Source organism: Haemaphysalis longicornis, unplaced genomic scaffold (assembly GCF_048455015.1).
Source record: "Haemaphysalis longicornis isolate Haplotype H1 unplaced genomic scaffold, Haemaphysalis longicornis Haplotype H1 scaffold_6, whole genome shotgun sequence".
Lineage (NCBI taxonomy): Eukaryota > Metazoa > Arthropoda > Arachnida > Ixodida > Ixodidae > Haemaphysalis > Haemaphysalis longicornis.
Window position 1 is genome coordinate 97946912 of NW_027526407.1, and position 17460 is coordinate 97964371.

At 45.4% G+C, this 17460-nt stretch overlaps 1 protein-coding gene across 2 annotated transcripts in view; it reads right to left on the reverse strand.

Annotated features, from left to right (window-relative positions):
- Positions 1-5960: 5960 nt before the first annotated feature.
- Positions 5961-17460, reverse strand: part of LOC144141075 (uncharacterized) — a 34721-nt gene continuing 23221 nt past the window's right edge. For both annotated transcript variants that reach the window (XM_077672590.1, XM_077672591.1), the window contains exons 5-6: positions 11315-13226; positions 5961-7507 (exon numbers count right to left, since the gene is read on the reverse strand). In XM_077672590.1, coding sequence (XP_077528716.1) covers positions 7090-7507; positions 11315-13226 — 2330 coding nt within the window. In that variant the 3' untranslated portion in view covers positions 5961-7089. The remainder of the gene's footprint in view (positions 7508-11314; positions 13227-17460) is intronic.

A 17460-nucleotide genomic window follows, 5' to 3' on the forward strand; every position in this document is an offset into this window, starting at 1 on the left:
AGACAATCGCGCGTACCTCGTCATATCTAGCGTATTTGCGAATTTGAGTGCTCAGAGCTCCTCGATAAGTATTAACAGGGGTAGGCTTCCCTAAAGTATAGTGTAATGCTACGCACCAAGCATCGGGTCGCACAGCTGGAAATAAAACGGGTCTTCTATTTATTTCGTTGTTGTTGACTTTTATTAGATGAATGTTTCTTTCTGTGCCCAACGCATTTATTTTTCTGCACCACCCCAAACATCCTGGGAGGTTTGGGGATATTTGCGAGGCTCAGAAAGTTCGTTTGGATATTTTTTTAGGGCTGTAAGGCATATAGAATGGGCTTCAGAAATGGGCTTTCCTTATGGCTGTGTAAAAAAGTACATACCAACAGTGTGCGTTGTTTATTCACATGCAAATACAATGAGGTTTGGGCTATATACGACACCGCCAAACGGTGCAGACGTTGTTCACAGTACTCGAAGGCGGCTTTTGTGCGCCGAATTTCTATCGTAACCATCGTTATCGTAACGAACTGAATCTCAACCCTAGCAGTTATGACATGATTACGGTGGTGAAGGCTTGATATACTTGCTAACGAACGCAATAAGTAGTATACATGCCGGTTTTCAGCATAACACAATTCGAAACCGATGGATATGTCCAAACAGCTATATTGTTTCCTAACCCCTTCAGTTGCAAAGAACAAATCCTGGCCTACTCGCGATGACGTTCGGAGAATTGAAGAATGAATCTTACTCTCTCGTCTTGGACTGAGGAGCTTGCCCACTAACCATCTCGACTTTACTATTAAAGTTGTCTCCTCCTCGTATTCCTCCTCGAGTGCAGTTTTACTATAACGCCTATCTGAATATTGGGATATGGCTGTGGAAAATGTACCTAAATATCCCTCCAATCTGAACACAGTCTTATACCCCTGCTACACTAGGGTCCAAATGTCATTTGAACCAAATGTCATTTGACTCAATGGGTTGCTTCGAATGCCATTCGGAATCCGCCGTGCTACACTACAATTTCGATGGCATTTAAAAGCTTTCACAACTGTTTGCTGTGCTGCAGTGGCGCTGTTGTTGCTCCGTTCCGTTTTCGTACACTAATACAACAATCAAACTTAGGAGCAGTCTGAGGCAGTAAAATGATATCAAATTAGAAGAGACAGCAGTTTTGACTCTAACGCGGTGGCTGTTTTCGTTTTTTTTTTTTTTGCAACTGACCCACTGGTTTTGAGAGTATGAAAATTAAATACGTTGATTTCGTATTTTAAGTAAATAAACAGTGAACAACGTTCCACAAAAAACAATATTTTGTTTGTTTTACGTACGTAAGTATTATATTTTTTATTGCAGATCGAAGACGCTGCGTCCGAGAGTGCTGGAAATGGCATTTGAAATCTTAAATGTCTCTCTCGGTGCTCATTTGGCTCAAATGTCATTTGAGTCAAATGACATTTGGTTCAAATGACATTTAGACCACAGTGTAGCAGGGGTATAACTGTATGTTTACCATATAGGTAACTCGTTTTGCTCAATAACCCTCCATACTGGTTGAAAGCCTAGTATAAAACTAGCACACGCCTATACACACAGTAGGTTATTTGGCATTCAACCTACATTATTTGTGCCCCATACTGCATGGCGGCACACTTTCATGCCGTGACAACGTAGTGACATGATACAAGAGTTTCGAGTGTTAGGTAAGGTTGCCAAATCTGTTTTACCTTACATACGATCAGCTGGTATCGTAATACCTTCTGCCAAAGCCGGCAGCCCCCAAGGTCTCGAGTTTGTTTTGGCCTTGCATTTTCGCTGTTGTCGGTGTCGTTGTTAGACTCTGGCTGTTACTTTTGCTCGAAAGATTGCTGAATACAGAAGCTGACGCCTAGCTCCGACTCTTCGCGCTCCGCACAGGACCTGCTTCGCAGTAATGGGGCAATGCCAGCAATGTTTCTTCCGGAGCGGTATCAAAAACTATTCTTAAAATCACACGTTGAGCTAGTTTATGTGGTTTTAATTCTTTTGTTACAAAAAAAGTGCGCATACGCGAGATCTGGTGCGGACAAGCACGAAAAGTCAACCGCGCGCACAGAAACAGCAGAGAGAGCGAGCCCGAGTGAAGCAGACGGCAAATGCGAGAATCTCTAAGCTGACGTCACGGAGGCTCGCTTCGCAGCGCCGCCCGTGGTCGCGCTCCCCAATACCAAACCTTCGAAGCGTCCAACAAGTTTACGCACCCATTAGTGCATTCAAGAAGAAATGATTAATAGTACTATTACAGTCGACCCTGCCTATATCGAACCCAGATATATCGAATTATTGCATTTATCGAAGTCAAAACATCCCCCTGGAAATCGTACGCAAAAGAATATATTTTGCATATCGAATTATTGATATATCAAACTATTTTGCGATCTGCTTAGAGTTAGATATGTTGATTGATTGATTGTAGGGTTCAACGTGTCGACGCAATGCAAGGCGTTGAGGCGCGCCGTAGTGGAGGGCTCTGGATTAATTTTGACCACCTGCGGATCTTTAACGTGCGCCGAAATCTAGTACACAGTGGCTTTTTTGCTTTTCGCCTCCATCAGAAAAGTGGCCGCCGCGGACAGGAATCGAACCCGCGACCTCGTGCTCAGCAGCACAACGCCTTAGCCTCTGAGCCACCGCGGCGGGTAGTTCGATATATCCGGGATCAACTGTAGTCATATTCGCACTCCGATAGGGTGGAGCCAAGCGTAGAGCGCTGCAAAAAGCACTCATGTTAATGTAGCCGATACCTAACCCTAGAAGCGTCCTACAAGTTTACACAGCCATTAGTGCATCTAAGAACGCAACACACATCTCTGGACTTCGTTTCACCATATATCCGCTCATTCAAAGAAACAAATCAAACAGCAAAAACAACGAAAGGCAGCATAATCCAATGCACTGGCTCATTCCACTAACGAGGGGAGCGCCGAGTGGTGGCGCCACCCATCCAACTGCCTTGTCCCTATAGGAGTAGCAGAACGATTCTACACAAGGCTATACGCCAGCGACGTTGGACCAGGGGAAACTGCTGAACCTACAACTTGCAATGTCCCGCCAGTAACTAAAAAGGAAGTAGGAAAGGCGCTCAAAGTAATGAAAAGAGGAAGAAGAAACATTTATCTGGGAGCAGATGAAAAGTTGCAGGTGAGGAATGCATAACCATGTACCTTTTAAAAAAAGGGTGGATATATTGTGCTGGAAAGGCTTGCTACATCATTCTCGGAATGCTTAATGACTTGGAAAAACACCAACATATACCTGATTCACAAAAAGGGAGATAACCAAGATTTCAGGAATTAGACTCATCAGCCCACTGTCGGTTGTTTGCGAGCTCTTTACGAGATGTTTACCGAGATAATAGTTAAGCGGCCGCCAACATTTGAACCCAGGGCACATACTGGGTTTAGAAAAGTATACAATGAATTAAATCCATGTCATCAATCAAGCAATAGAAAAATCTGCAGAGTATAAATAAACGTCTCTAACCACATTTATAGACTGAAAAACCGTTTGATTCACTAGACAGCGTCGCAGTGTTGGAAGCATTGAAGAACCATGAGGAATGTATGCGCAGGTCCATCCTTCACAAGCAAAGCGAAAAGTACTCATTCAAAAAGGAGTGCGACAGGGGTATACCACCTCAACAAAATTGTTCACAGCATGTCTGGAGGGGGTAGTCAGGAAGCTTGACTGACAGAATTAGGTTCAGACGAAGTAAAATAACAAATTAACTGCCTCTGCCCGCACCACTAAGTATCGCAGGCTTAACCCGAAAATAAAATAAAATTGGCCAAGGGGCAAAAGATGTTTTTGACCACCGCAGTGGAAATAAATGAAAGAGGGAAAGAGCTACTTATAGCCACACCACAGCCAAAAGAGCAGGCGCGGGGAGACTCCCCTGATCTCCCCTGGGAAAGTAGCAGGCGGGGTTTGGATGAAAGGGTACGGGAATTGGTGAATAGGAATGTCTTATGAGAGTTTGGATGGGAATAGGGACAGCGAGATTTTTGTTCTGATCCTTTGATGTCCAACTCCTTCTAGAGGCCTGATTACTTGGGATGGACATCAGACGGTGCCAATTAGAATTTGGCGGACCCCACAAAGGTTCCATACAAGCTGAGCTCCGACCATCGAAGACAGGGAGAACCAACGAAAGAGTGACACTTTTTCTCCAGACCTGTTTCGAAACCAGTCCTTTAACGAGCACCCGCCAGATCACCCGATTCATCAGGAGCATGCTGGAAGTGCTGTCTTCAGCACAGGTAACGGAATGGTAGAACAGAAGGTCAGTGCGGACCCCAATCATGAAAAAGAAATCCGATGCAGAATAGTAATGGGCTGGGGCGAACTGGGCAAGCACTCACAAAATAATGAAAAGTAAACTACCTCCATCCCTAAGAAGAAAAGAATTCAACCAGTGTGTTCTACCGGCTATGACATACGGACGAAAACTTAGCGCTTTAATGAAAAACTGGCAAGCAAACTTACCATGAGGGCACACCAAGATGCATATGGGAAATCCACAGTTAAAAACTGTGTATATGCTGTACGCAATGTGTGCAATATTCCCACTGTTATGCTTACTAATGTATGCCCTTGATCTCAAGCAGCCAGCATGGGCCACAAAGAGCATTCAATGAGTACAGTGGGATGAAGCAGAGTTGGGATGAAGCAGTACAGTGGGATGAAGCAGGATCGCTACCTTGTCACAAGCCTTCTTAGAGGAGTTGCCTCGATTTTTGTTGCGAGCCAACCAATCATTGAGAACAGCTTGTGCTAGATAAGTTCCCATAAATCAAGGTCAAAGTACTTTATTGCTAGGCTGCTCGAGAAACTGAATGGTGCAGGGAGGTGAGGGAGAAGAGCATCCAGGGACAAAGGGTTGATGTGCTCCATGAAATCATTGGTGGTGGGAGAAAAATAGCAGTAACAGGCTAACACAGAAGATATGCGCAGGATTCTAAGATGCAGGCAGATTTCTCTCCACATATTTGTTATCCAAATGCCCCTAAAAACAAATTTTTCCGTGTTTTCCAGACTTCCAGCAAGGTCAAACCAACACCACCCGGTAATTACATGTGGCACAGAACAAAGACACACCGTGGCTGCTGTCCTCAAACATTTTTACATTACCTGCTGGGCTAGACAAGAACTAGAGTGCTTTCACTGGCATTCAGCCTTGCCACTCCAGATTCCGAAATTGCACGCGCACAGCTTGTGTGCTCAACTGCTTTAGTCTTTGGAGCAGGCTATTTAAATTTCCATAGTGACGGATGATGCATACCGTGGGACCAATTGTGGAAGATGAAAAAATTAGAGATGGGTGAATTCGATTCCACCGTAAAAACATTACTGCCAAAACACCATCACTGAAGTTTTCTTTCTTATTTGCCCCCTTGAATAGTTTTTTTCATCACTTTTGCCAACCTAGCCGTTTGTTCCTTTCACTTCCTTTGGTGGCCTTCAACAATCCGTTTCCCCCTCCAGTTTCATGTTTTGTTGTCACTTCTATCCTTCTCCACAAGGCTATTAAGATGCAAGTACCTCCTGTGCCCTCTCTCACCACAGTGGTTATCCAAGTTTCTAAGCCTCTCCTAGAAACATTCTACTTTGTTTCCCAAATTTCAAGCCAGCCAACACCACCTGGTAATTGCTCTTTTTGTCAGAAAGCTATGACTGCTTAATCCAACCAGATGACTCCCTTTTAGATCACTTACAGCTGCGACAGCTTCTCCGATTTTAACCAACACAGCACCCAAAACATCTGCACGCGCACAATTACGCCTTTTCGTATTTCTCTTACTACCTCAAATAAAAGGCACAAAGCAATGATTGGTCCTAAATAGTAGCTAGGTTCGAATATCACCAAATCAGAAAGATGACGTCACACACAACCAATCTTCACGCCAAAGCGAAAACAAGCCACATTCCCAGCAAGTGATAATATCTATTTTATTTTAAGAACATTCTTTTCCCCATGCTGTATCAACCATTCTAACAAGCGAATCCAAGCACTCACAGCAGCCGTACACAAACTCTGGACCACGAGAACACATTCTTGCACAACAAAAACTACCAAAACACTGCGATACAATAAAACAATGAGCTGTACACGTTCATCAGGCACAGATATTACAACTCAAAGGATCCGGCAGGGCTCGCGTTACTATAACCCAATTTTTTTTCAGCTTCACGCGTGTAAATGCATACGTAGCTTGACTAAAACACAATGACAATACAGTGCGCAGAAATGCGATGTTGCTTAAATTTTTACCGTGCAACACCACAGTATTACCTATCAGACCTTTTAAAGGGCAAAAAAAGCAATTTTCTCGAAGCTAGATATTCAAACAAAATAACAAGTTTTTAAAGAAAAACAAAATACACACTGAACACGTTTAACAATGTAACATCGCAGAGAACTTTAACCAAATGCACTAAACATTATAAAACAAAGTGCACGCATAAAAATGCATCAAAAACAATTTTTTCACCACTCGTATGTGTGCAACAAGTTAACATATGTCCGTAATACCAAACCCTGAATAGCAGACATTTTGGTAAAAAGGCACTCATTAACCTGAAATTGCATGTCCAGTATGCCATATGCACAGATGCAGGTGAAATGTACACAAAATATATGAGGCTTCAGGTTCTATGTAAAATGGAAGTATACAGGTAGCCACAGACTCTTCTGCTGCTTCATTTAGATTATACTCACAAAGCAATACCAATCGTCTTACAGAAAACAGGTTTCATCAAAACTGACGAAAAATATTGTGCCCGCCTTTATTACATTGCAAGAACTTTGGCCACTGAACAGACTGACATGTTGCCACACAAGGTGTTAATTCTGCCTATAGCTTGCAAATGCTCTGACTCAAAGACGCCCACACTATGGTCCAACAATGCCTCAAATCTGCAACAGATGAGGTTGAAAACACCGAAGCAATTGCCAATGTCTTTTCAAGTAACCAACGTAGGGCAGCGGGGGTCTGCCAGGCACAGCACACCCACGGTTCAAGACGAAGTCCTCGATGGGGTGAAGAAGGTGGCAACGGCTTATTCCACAGGCTGTTCTGTCCCTCCCCTCTTACATATTTCTTGAAGGCAAATAAACTTCTCATCAAAAAGTTTATCTAACCAGTCATTGGCTGCATTGGAGACTACTGCAGAATCCACAATGTCGGCAGACTGAGTGGACATCTTGATGTCCTCAACCAGGAGGTAGTGCCTGATGTGCCTCCAACAGTCCGCATTGAGTTGGTCCAACTGAGTGCGCCCATCTTTGTGTGGGTGGCATGTGACCTTTTCCTCCACGACTCCGCAGAGTCGCATAAAATCATGCAACTCTTCAAAGCACTTCAGCCCTTCTCGAACCCTGGAGACGGTCTCCAAGTTGCCGATGGATGTTACTTCTACAACCTCTTCCATTAGCGAGGGAGACAGGGAGACCCTTTCCAGTGCTTGTGCACGGTACCTGCCAGAAGATTGGAGTAATGAAAACAAACATCAAGCACTGACTTTGCAAGCAAAGCACTTCACTCAATCAAAAAACCCATATATGTACAACTGCCAGTTTCACACTTTTCAAATACCACAGGCAGCACTAACTTTGCCTACACACCCGCTAGAAGACCTATTCACACTAAATACCAGTAAAAGCAATTCAACACACGCTACGAGTGACACGTCACAAGCAGAATGCCTGTGACACTCTTACGAAATGTGAAAAAAGGTTCCCCGCCAAGTTGATTTATTAGCTATCGATTGACCTTTCCCTCATAACAATTGCTTGCTACAGCATTCTGTGCATTGAAGTCAATGGTAACGGTTTTGAGGCTTACCACTTCCTAGGTACTAACTGTACTAGGGATTGTACAAAGGCTTGATATTCATACCTGCCAGGTTCTCCGAGATGGCATTAGGGAGCTCTGACAGGGGAAGGGGAGAGGCTAAGGGATCGAAAAATTAGTAGCAGCAGAGTGCAATTATTTACACTGCTTCGTCCAAACAAGTAATGAGGTATGCACCACTGGTCAGATGCTAAATCTTTGGCGGGGCTGACGCCACCTTTTTCAGGAAGTCCTGGTAATACTGTAGAGCGTAACAATATTCGTACTGTGACTCCTTGCCAAAAGAACGTGGCTGAGGGTTGTTAGACATGATGATGATGAAAAAACGTCCATTGCGCAGAGTGGAACGTGTTATGGCCGCTCGCCGGTAGGATGGGTGCTCGGAACTGGGTGCAATTTTTATCTTACTGAACTGCCCTCACATTTCGCGTGTCTGTGTTATTAAGCAGCTTAACTTGCACGTATGGCCAACTACGCATTTTAACCTCCTCACTTATCACGACGTCAATCGCTGTAGGATTGTATTAGACTGTCATCGGGTAGCTCCGGCGCAATGTGTCCAAACTGGGAGAAACGTTTGGCCTGACACGGGTGTGTATTCGGGAGATTTTCGTTTCGGCCGTACAATCGTACAAAACCATCAAAATTCGGGAGTCTCCCGGACAATTCGGGAAACCTGGCAGGTATGGTATCTAGTGCCCCTTTTTAAAAAGACAAAACTTCATTTGCTAAATTTTCAAAGCAAATAGCAGTTCATAACATTTTTCTATAGCTAAAGTGGCTTGATTTAAAGGCCACTACAGTGACGAATTTGATTTCTGCCTGAAATACAGCCGAAGAAAGCCACAGCTTTTCAGAACCTTCGCACCTGAATAAAAATTCCTCCTGGCCCAGGATTCAACTGCGAATTTTCTGAAAAAGCTGTACAGCATTTCTTTGTAGCCGTGGGGCTGCACTACACGTGGATGTCAAATTTTCCCCCGCAACAACTTGTTCCACCATGGTCATTTCCCGTACACTCAACAAGTAAAAGCTATTGAAGCAAAACTGCACATCACGCAACATTGGCACCAGCCTTGGACGTGAAACCTAAAGGAAAAGTTCTCCATGGGGCACCAAACGTGCTGGTCATAGCTGCCGGTCACTGTTCAATGAATTGAAGAATATCTCGCATCTTATTCCTCCAGGGCACTCAAAGCAAAGCACTCGACGAATAAATGACTTCGTGATACCACAGCACCTTTAAGCATATCAAGCATCTTCAAATTCAAATGGCCTTTTGAAACTAAGTTCTGCTCATAGACACATCGCACTTCCAAAAATGTTATCTTCCCGTTCACATGCACACCAGGTAACACTATAGTGGGTGTTCCGCACTACAGTAAAACCTCATTACAAGTGACACTCTTGCAAAATACACTTGGTTATGAGACATTTGAAAATGGTTGGGGTGCCTTTCCTGTTTTCCATGCCAGCAATGCCACATACAAGAGACATGTTTACAAGAAACACTGCTGCTAAACGCAACCTCTTTGGCTCCCTAGAATTATTCACTATTTTGAAGCGATGATAAACAAGGGGCCTTATATGGAAGACCTTATATAAAACTGCCTTGAAGATGAAGCTTGGGGCTGCAAACAGGAGACCGCAGAGGTTCCAGAACCTTTTGAGGATTTTTTATATCTGCAGATGAGAGCCTTATGTGCCCCAAGGAGTTCACATGATCACAGATCATGTGATCACGCAAGTGAATGGTGTTTAAGGGGATGAACCGGAGAAAGGTGTTGTAGTCCAGAAAGTATTGGCAGTCGAGGCTGATGAACACCTCGGAGCACTTTAACAGCGTTGTGAGCAACAGGAAGGCTTGTAAAGTGCATTTACTTAACCTCCAGAAGTTCAAAGAGAGACTTATACAACCTACAGTCGATCAAACGACTTTAAATTCTGGCCACAATGTCACTTTGGTTCCTGTATGTTTGTGCGATCAGCCAGCAAGTGCAGCTTCGTTTGCAACAAAGGTATTTTAGGCCCTTATGACTAATTAACAGCACACTTCACGGGGCTACCAATCTTGCCCCAGTACGTTTAGGGTATGCACTGTTCTATCAAAATACATGTACCTGAGGTGAAATTTGAGTGCAGTTAGCCTTTAAGCACGCTTTGATGCTAATGTATAACAAAGTGGCCTACTCTGACCAATCAGGGTTTTTAAAATTTTTGGTACAAGCAGCGTTGCTTGCAAGAGACATGTTTCTCAGATTTTTTGAGTGTCTTTTGTAACCACATTCTACTTCAGCGGTGTCACTGTGAAAACTAGTAACCCTTTATTTTGATTGAGTAATGCATCGCACTTTATAAGAACCTACTCGAGAAATCTGCACAGCTCTTCTCTCCAATTACCTGGATGCACTTTTATAAACATTAAGTTTTCCTCTACTGCAATTTTTGATAGGGTAACCTCGCTTGTGCCTTGGCAACAGCTGAGCCTCTCCTCTGCCCTACTCGCACATGAAGTCGCGACAGTACAGTAATCCCTCAATAACTCGAACTCAAGATATTTTGAAATATCGGTTAAGTCGAAACTTTTTTTCGCCGTGCATTTATCCCCTGTAGGCACCATGTATTTGCCCCCCCCCCCCCCCCCCCTTTTATCTCGAAACGTTTTTTTCAGGGACCACAGGTATCTCGAAATGTTGGCAGAGGACACAAGGCAATGTCTGCTACAAATAGCTGATAAGGCCTCCGTTCTTACGCGTAGCTCCCACTAAACAGCGAACATGGGCTTGAACGGCAAATTTATGCTGTACGAGGCCGATGTTCCCATGACGAGAATTCTGTCCGACACGTACGGTATACATCTTTGAGAGAGCTATGGACGATGCAGCTGATTTTGAGGACAAAGAGTTTTGGGAAGTTCCTACAACAGAAACAATGTAGATGCTGCACCTGGTTCACAACAAAGAATATAGCAGTGGTGACCAAGAATGGATGTGATGCATTGAGCAGCTCAAAAACGCTTTTCTGTGACCAGATGCAAACGCAAAACAGACGAGCATCATGCAATAGTTTCTTTTGCAATAATTAAAATTTGTGTTTCCTGCGAACATTTTTGGCTTTATGAAAGCTCCTTTGTGCAGTACATCTTTTGTTACCGTCATTAGCTCTTATTTCAGTGACCCTGCAGAAATTTTCCGCATTTCGTATAACTTGAAACTCCGCTGATCTCAAAAGTTTCAGCGGTTTTTTACGACTTCGAGTTAACGAGAAATTACTGGATTGCTAATATTCGGACTGTCACCTCTGCAACATGTACACACACAAATGGAAAGTCCAATTCTCCTACCAAGCAAGCTGACTGTTTACACTTAAACCTTAACGCCCTTTTGCTATCAGTACAAGTTATACAAGTTATACAGAGTGAAGACACAAACCTGTCGCATGCCGCACCGGACACGTACTGGGCAGCACGTGTCACCAGGCTGGAGTTGCGTGCAGCCACACACCTGACGGTAAACCAGGCTTCTTCTAAGATCATCCGAACGTCTTCCACTGTCACACGGGTGAGTCTGTAGTTGTCTCTGATGGCAAGAGACAAGCGTTGAAAGAAAGCAACGACTACACAATGCTCACGGGAGCTTAAGTGGACTCTGCGGATGTTCCGGCTGGCCTTGATCACGTCCGCCAGGCCTTTCGCGACTTCCTCATCGACACACATCTCCGCAGAAAGTTCTCTCACACTTACGTTTTGGCCCAGCGAGCTGACAAGGACCATCCAAAACTTCTTGGTCATGGCATCTGGTTCACGCGCAGCATACTGGTCCACCGCAGTCACACGCAACTTTCTGAGTGTTGTTGTTGATTCAACATACTGGCTGAAGGCTGAAAACAGTGTATTGTTCCATCGGGACTGGTGGATGTCCAAGTCTATTGACGTTATATTAGCGTACGAGGGTAGCTGGAACACAATCCTTGACAGGCGTTCTTGCCTTGACTCCTGGTTTGGTCCTATGCACAGCTCGGAAAGTCCTTTGCTTGGGAACGTAATTGGAGAGTACAGCGGCTCGTACAGACCAGGAGGGTATTTGAAAAGAACCTTGCTGGCAGCACCACTCTCTTTCAGAGAAGTATAGACGTCAAAGACATCCACGTAGCTGAGGACATCCACTTCGATGGTGACATCCTTTAGGTTCCTGTTCTTTGCCAGTGCCTTGAAGAACAGCATCCACTGCTCCTTCTCCCAGATAAACATGGGAAGAGTGAGCTCTTCTAGGGTTTCAGTCTGGGTGAAAACATCAAACCAGGAATTATACTGGTTACGGTACTGGTGCATGCCGTAGTCAATTTGGGCTTCAATCAAGTTAAAGCTGCGGAGAGATCTGTTTTCTTTCAGGACAACAGGCAAGATGTGGACCCCAAGAGGCTCCATTTGGAATCTAATGAAGTTGACCTTTGACAACGTCTTATTCCCCCCTATACAAGAAAGAAACCAATACATGGTGTTCTTATCTGGTTCGTGGGAACTGTGAGCCGTGAATGTTGTCAAGGTTGTGTTATTCTTCACGAAGTCTTTGAACTTCTCTTTCAATGCACGGGACACCTTCTCAATAAGGGAAGTGTGGACTGAAAGCTCCTCCAAGGTGGACTTGGCTTCAAGTGCGGCAAGGAATTTCCGCGCATCCCTGCCATCTTTCCAGTGTAGCTGCAGAATTCGGAGGCAAGTCAGCGATTCCGTCGTTTCAAGTAGCAGCGCCAGTGCGGCTTTGAGGCCAGCAGCCTCAGGCCACCAGATTTGCCCAACAAACTCAAGCGTTTCTAATTGTGCCAAAGTAGGAATGACCTTGCAAACGTTCTTGGGAAATTGGAAGTGAGGCACCCCAAAGCTCAGAGATTTGACAGTCGAGTTGTCCTGAAGTGCACTGGACAACAGAGATGAGTTCACTTGATCCAACAAGGTTTCAGGAATGTGAACAGCTACCACACAGTGATGTGTCTTGAGCAGCCAACAGACAAGCATAACTGCGTCTTCGTGCTCCGTTCCCCAGGCGTAGAATCTCGCAGTCTTAGAACACTCGGACAGACATAGGTGGCTGCATGTTCCAGGCATCTCCCACAATTCCAAATGTGCCTTGCAGAGAAACTCGTTCCATATTGGTAGCTGCTCCACAATCTGGCACGTCGTGTTCTCAGATGCTGTGCACGGCAAGCGATAGTTGATAGCAGCGCCAGTAAAACCACCTTTTGCGTGCTCCAAATCAGCCAGGGGAATGCTAGCTGCTGCTTTTTGCTTTGCTTGGCCATTCGACGACTTGCTTCGCATGTGACCTGCACCTTTTGTCTTCTGACCTGCAGAGAAAGAGATAGCTTTCGGTTTCGACTGCTCATGAACCTCTTGGAATGGTCAAACGCACATAATTATTAAAGCATTCACTGAGCGATACAACCAGCAAGGACATAAGGCAGATGGGACAAGACTGTACGATTCAGCTTTTAATGACATTAATCTTTCTTGGGCTACCTATACACCTCGAGCTTCGCGATCGCTGCGCCGCCTGCCACCGCCTGCCGCTGCCTTTCCACAGCGTTGACGAGATTTGCGCTGCGTGGCTGATAGGGGCTCGTGCAGTGTTTTGGTTTTGTTTTGCTTCTTTTCGCCTTTCCGCGCCCCAAAAAACTTGTTATGGTGACGTCTATAAGCAAAGAGTACGTTTAGTTCACTTAAAAAGCAGCTGCGTCTTCGTAGAGTACGCGATCGCCTGCAAGAGCTACCCATGAACGCGGTTCTGCGCACTTCGTCGCCGCTCTTCCGGGCGTCGGCGACGGTAGCAGCATATCACCACTGTCACCTCCAATACGTCAAGCACAAATGAATTTTACTGTCGCCTCGTTTAGACCTGATACTGGCGCAGTGAGAGGTTAACTTCATTTTGCAACATGGACAACGAATGCAGCTTCGTTTCGGATACATACGTAGCAGAAAAATATTTCGAGGATATGATTACCCAATCCCGGGCAATAACATAACTTTTATAAGAATATAAACCGTGCGAAAATGTTAAGTATATTCCAAGCCTGTGCGTCGTTAAATATTTGCCCACACACGCCTTATAGCAAGAACCAAGGCAAGTTAATGAAACCACGGAAAAATAAATGCTGTGCAAGTGCGGAAGAAACATAATAGCTCTAACAGAAATGAAAAAAAAAACAGTGCAGCTTCTGACATGCTCAAGACGTACGTCAAAACTTAAGCCAGGTAGGGTTCACCAGACCAACTATACGCGAAATGTACTGCTATTTCATGAAGCATAGGCGGAAGGAGGGGAGGGGGACGCTGTGTACAAATGCGGAGCCGAATCAAGCAATGAACGTTTTAGTAATCACACACACAAATCTCGCGTTCACTGTCCTTTTGTTTTTCGACTTCAACAAACAGCTAATCGTACGGCGGACGCATTTCTGGAAGTATACAGGGTAGATAGTTCAACAAGCGATGAAAGGGGTCGTTGGAAGAGCGTGGCATGTGATAAGGCAATCTGATTTCCGTTTCTGCTTTATTCTACAGGCTCCCTGTGCCATATACGATATTTTGAAGAAGCATTTAGTCGCGGACACGGATTATATTCTAAGCCCGTCTCCGCACTGCTCACAGAGGATATATGTAGCAGATGAATGTTTGCGGGCGCTCACCTCACAACAAGACGACTCTGTCGTGTGCTGATTACCCGAGTATAATTATGCATTGTCCACCGTACTTTTGTAGAATATTCCCAGAATTAACACAGACTGGCTTGTCAATGGTGGTGATCAATATCAAAGGTATAATATTGGCAAACGTAACTGGCATGCTGTCAGGTATGAGTGCTCCGCTGAATATGTAAGCGCACAAAACTGATTTACATCGTAGTGTATACCCGTAGCATGAACATCTCAGGAACCGGTGGTTACGGAGACACTCCTAGTAAATTCAGGGCAGTGTAACTACGATCGGCTCCATCATACGCCGGTTCCGCGACGCTGGCCTCTGACACACACCTAGCGCTTACACAGACCGAATATACCACACTAAGATCGCGTCAGAAACATTTACACTCTCTTAAACAGACCACATTTGTGAACAGAGTGACTGCTCCACATAAACATGGATTTCAAACTCCCGCAAACGGTAAATCTCGGTTGTGAACGTGCCGCAAAAGCAGCGGCGACAGTGGGGAGCGGGACGCGGACTGCCGCGGCTGCTTTCGGAACGGGACGCTAGGAGGATTTCAGTGACGCCCCTACAGGCCGCGCTCGAGGCGTATACATAAAAATTTTGGTCTGTCAGCCTGTCACTCAATTTAGGTGACTGGCTAAAAGCTAGAAAGAACTCTTGATTGTGATGTATATACAGGCAAGGCCTCTGCAAAATACTGAAAGTGCAGGCATGTCCAGACAAGTCAAAGCTGTTAAGTAAAAAAACATGAAGCAAGCCACAAGCACAGAAATGAGCATTGCAGCATTGTTTTAATTGAAATACACAGGGTTACCGTAATTACCCGATTCTAACGCACACTTTTTTTCCGGAAAAATAGGTCGAAAAATCGCATGCGCGTTAGAATCGGATACGAAACCGAAACTGCCGAAACAACGAAAATTTCGTCCCGCCCATCGCCATCTCATGATAGCGCCAAAGCTTTTAGCAACGATTTTTCGGACGTAGGAACCATAGGCGCCTAGGCTTTTCTATCGGCGTTCACACAAACTGTCAAATCGTTCTACTTGCGCGCTTGATAACAGCAATGGCAGCCGCGGCTCTCACGCATTCAAAACGTGCGGTCGGCTGAAGCGTGCGCCTCTGGAGAAGCTCGCAGGATGGGCGTGCGAGGCGTGGGCCACGATCCCATCGACCATGGTTGAACGTCCGTTATGAAGTGTGGCATCGCGAACACGCTTGACGGCACCGAGGACGAGGTGTTGTGGTCAGTGGAGAGCGATGAGGAGTGAGATGAGCGAGATTACTTCGAGAAATAAATCGCCCGTTTCTCTCGCATTCGTTTTTCTTGCTCGCAAAGTTCCGTGCGCATTACAATCGGCGGTGCAATTTTTTCGGTTTTTTGCCGGGAAAATGAGGTGCGCGTTAGAATCGGAGGCGCGTTAGAATCGGGTAATTACGGTAATTTTTTATTTGTAAGAATTGTCTGCCAACAAAATCCAGCATCAAAACATCTGTGCAACTATACTTTGGTGCCTCTACACGGCATTAGTTTGTGTGTAATACCCACACAGCAAATCTAATGACATGGACAGTGAATGACATTAGCTGTAATTACCGCTTGTTCAGTGTTACACAACAATAATGAATGACATTCAATCAGGGGTGGAACAGGGTCCATGGGTTTGGGAGCAGTCCTGGGAGCAAGCAAAAATGCCTTTTGTAGCAGGCTTGGGGCAGCCAGAAAGGCATTTTTGGAGCAGGTTTGGAGCAGCCAGAATTGCCATTTGGAGGAGATGTAACACCATTTCACAGCATTATGGTGCCTCTCTAATCTCCGTACAGGCCACTGTGCAAGTCCCCTGCCAAGTACCTAATCTCTCTACTACTCTCACGTGTTCTACCATGCACTAGAACCTACTCTAAACCAGGAACGCAGTTCTTGTACTATATCTGGAGGTTTACAAAATGCGAAGTCATCTACCTTCAGCCCCAGCGAGTGCGTTGCATTATTACCATTCGAAGGCCAAGATCTCACATGGGGAGTCGAAAGGGATCAGTTAACACGCCTTGCTTTGTGTCCAGCAAACGGCAGTGTTTATGCGACCCCACGGCGACATTCCATAAAACAAGGTGTTTGCTTGCATTTTTTCTATCGAGCTGCGGTCTCAGTGCGTGAAAAGCTGAATATAGCTTTTGCTCCATCCGTCAGAGGGATGCAAGAGTCTACGAGCTTACACCGCAGACAACGTACTTAAAGGGAAACTGAGGCAGTTTTCAATTTGCTGAATACACAGAAATTCGGAAGCGTTGACCTTAAACACCTAACCTACGAGGTCTTTTTCTTGTTTTTTGGTTGAAACAGCGGCGTAATAGGCGAATAAACAAGCGCCATCGCCACGCCCCCGCGACGCGCGGAGCGCAGGGGAGGAGGACGGCACGAGAGTGAAAGGGGTCGTGGTGACGTCGTCGTGAGGAGCGATCGGCCGCCGCGGCAAGTGTTCGGCCCCTGCTGCTGCCTTTCTCAGCGTGCCGTCCGCCAGCGTTAGCTTTCCTGGGCCCCGTGCTGTGTTTTGTTTTTATTTAGCAACTAGTAACGGAAACTTTTTCAGTGCTGCGTTGTACTGCTTCACAATCGTGCCGAGGAAGCGGAGTAACCATGCCGAGGTTCTGCTCGGCATTCGGTTGCAACAGCACCTATGGCCGCGATAAAGTGGTCTTTCACAGCTTCCCGCGGTAGCCGAAACTCGCTGCTCAGTGGGTTGCTACTGTAAAGAGGGAACACTTCAAGCCCACAAAGGCGAGTTTGTTGTGTTCCAGACATTCCCAGACAGGCTGCTTCTAGGCAGTATCGGGATGCCATTCTGTCGAAGTGCAACCTCCAGCACAGCC